Source organism: Nannizzia gypsea, genomic scaffold (assembly GCF_000150975.2).
Source record: "Nannizzia gypsea CBS 118893 supercont1.5 genomic scaffold, whole genome shotgun sequence".
NCBI classification, from domain to species: Eukaryota; Fungi; Ascomycota; class Eurotiomycetes; order Onygenales; family Arthrodermataceae; genus Nannizzia; species Nannizzia gypsea.
The window spans coordinates 1517393-1519915 of NW_003345197.1; the positions used below are offsets into that span (position 1 = coordinate 1517393).

Here is a 2523-nt window from a genome sequence, read left to right on the forward strand (position 1 = left end):
TCGACAGTGCTCACCATGCTGAAGACTCCTCCACCAAAAATAGTTACATGAACTCCAGCCACCTGCGCGTTAAAGAGGAAGCTCCTGCTGTCCTAGCCTCCTTGATCATGGAGAGTCGCGAGCTGCAAAGATATGCCGTCGATAGCGGTGCTATCAAGAAACTTGCCCAGATGCTGAAAGAGTCGTTTGGGCCGACCTCTGAAGCCGGCACTCCCATGTGGAGCGCAACTAAGAGACCCGCCACTGTCCTAGTTCAGTCAACCGAGTCAGACGTGGCTTTGGGACCTCCGGGATTTACTCGCCAGGCCCTCTCTAAGATAAAATACCGAGAAGCTATTCTCAAAGCTCTAGCTGCGCTGGCCCTGGTTAATGATGATTACAGAAAGGCGATATGTGACCATGGTGTTGTTCAGCATATCATTGATTCGATGAAGCCCTGGAATCCTGAAACAACGGTTCTAGGAAACAAGACTTGCATTACTGAATTGGAAGGGAACACAACACCAGTTATACTTGCAGCTTGTGCCGCAGCCAGATCGTTGACTCGATCGGTTAGCGTGCTTAGAACAAGCTTGATCGATGCTGGCATTGCTACGCCAATATGTGCCTTGGTTAAATCTAGTAATATCGAGATACAGATTGCGGCTACATCTGTAATGTGTAACTTGGCCCTTGACTTCAGTCCAATGAAGGAGGTATGTATAGACTCCATGGTCTAGCAAAGAAATTGCCCCCCTTTTTATGAATGATAACCGATCAGGCTAACATATGTGCATGCAGGCTCTGCTTGAGGCAAATATGGTACCGCTATTGTGTGAAAACTCCCATTCGTCTAACGCAAATCTTAGAATAGAATCCCTCTGGTCTCTCAAACATATCTCCTATAATGTGCCGAACAAAATGAAGAAAGATATATTAGAGGCTCTTGGCATCGAATGGATCAAGCAGGTTCTTTCCCACGACCCCAACGATCCCCTTAATGCCAGGAGGCGACAAGAGGATATTGCGAGCGAGTTACCATCCTCATTCATAGAGATGGGCACGTCGAATTCATTTGGCGAACAGGTGGATATTCTCAACCCAGTGATAACCAGTGATCAGGAATCAGAGTCTCCTATGATGGACTTTGATACCCGGATTTCCGACGGTGCGATACCCGCGAAATCTCCCGTTGATGCACTATCTGCCGAAAACCTTCGCAAACGCAGATTGGCTTTGAATGGAGATTTAGACCAGACCAAGAAGCTACGCCAAGATGATACGCTAGCACAGGAGGAGCTCTTTGATCTGCTACGAAACATCATGTGTGGCCCAGGAGCGCCCGACATGATCGATTATCTCCTCCAGAAGTTCGGCCAAACGGACTTCCTAGATATCCTTGCAAGCAAACTCCGCACAAGACCTCTTCCCACCAGCAGTGCTTCTATGGCTGCCTTCAAGGACAAGCCAACAGCCTCTTCACACCAAAAATCAATACTCCACCCTACCGAGATAATCCGCGCAGTGACTTACGTTCTTATCCACATTGCCGCCGGCGTCTCACGACATCGCCACCTACTAGTCTTCCACCAAGACCTGCTCAAACTCACCATGGCCCTGCTAAGCCACTCTAACTGGCAGATTCGAGCCAATTGCGTCTGGATAGTGATCAACCTTACGCTCGACGATGATAAGACCGACCGAGCTAGCCGGGTAGAGCGTGCCATGAGGTTGAAGAGCCTAGGAGTTATGGAACGCCTGAGTAGTTTGGAGATCGACAGTGAATCTGATGTTAGAGAACGGACGAAAACGGCTTTGGATTGGATGAAGGCGCTCTTGGGTCAGTAAACTGCTGTCTAGCATTTTATTTTCTCATGATGATGTATCTAGTTTTAATCACTCTTTACACTTCATAACGTGTAGAATACATTTTTACAAACAACCCAACCCTCTTCATTTCAAACTACCATCCCCATCACCACTCAGGGGGTTGCATTAGATGTTGATGCGACACGTGATAGAGGCCTGGCGGGCGATGAGCTCATATAGTTATCTCCAAGGGTGTAAACAGGATTAAGACTTGGATGAAACAACCTCCCCCAGTATCAAAGTGTGAATATAAAACAGCAGCCCACACCGCAAGGCAGACAAGTACCAAAAAAAGGTTAAGCAATCATGCCTCGTACCGCTAGTCAAGCTCCCAAGTCTATCCTCAAGGCCCTCTCGCTGCCGTTAGATGGGTCCGGAACGTCCTTCACGCCACATGGAGGGTCAGGGTTCGCACAAACAGGCCACCTTAAGGCTTCAATTCCCAGTACAAACAAGGATGGAGACAAGGCCGACCAAGAGAAACATTTCTTCGTGAAGATATCTTCATCCGCCCCGTCGTCATCGTTGCCAGAAGAAGCAGCCATGTTTAGAGGCGAATATACAAGCCTCAATGCAATCTCCGGCGCCGTCCCAGATATGTGCCCTCGAGCAATTGCATGGGGTCATCTCTTACACGACGACGACGATGACGATGGTGGAGCAGCAATACCCAAA

The 2523-nt window shown here is 48.5% G+C and overlaps 1 protein-coding gene across 1 annotated transcript in view; it reads left to right on the plus strand.

The window, feature by feature from the left end:
• The window catches only part of MGYG_06410 (armadillo repeat protein), a gene marked incomplete at both ends in the record, with an annotated part of 3194 nt that extends 1367 nt beyond the window's left edge, over positions 1–1827 (plus strand). The window contains 2 exons of the mRNA XM_003171818.1: positions 25–695; positions 781–1827. Coding sequence (XP_003171866.1) covers positions 25–695; positions 781–1827 — 1718 coding nt within the window. The remainder of the gene's footprint in view (positions 1–24; positions 696–780) is intronic.
• Between the last annotated feature and the right edge of the window lie 696 nt (positions 1828–2523).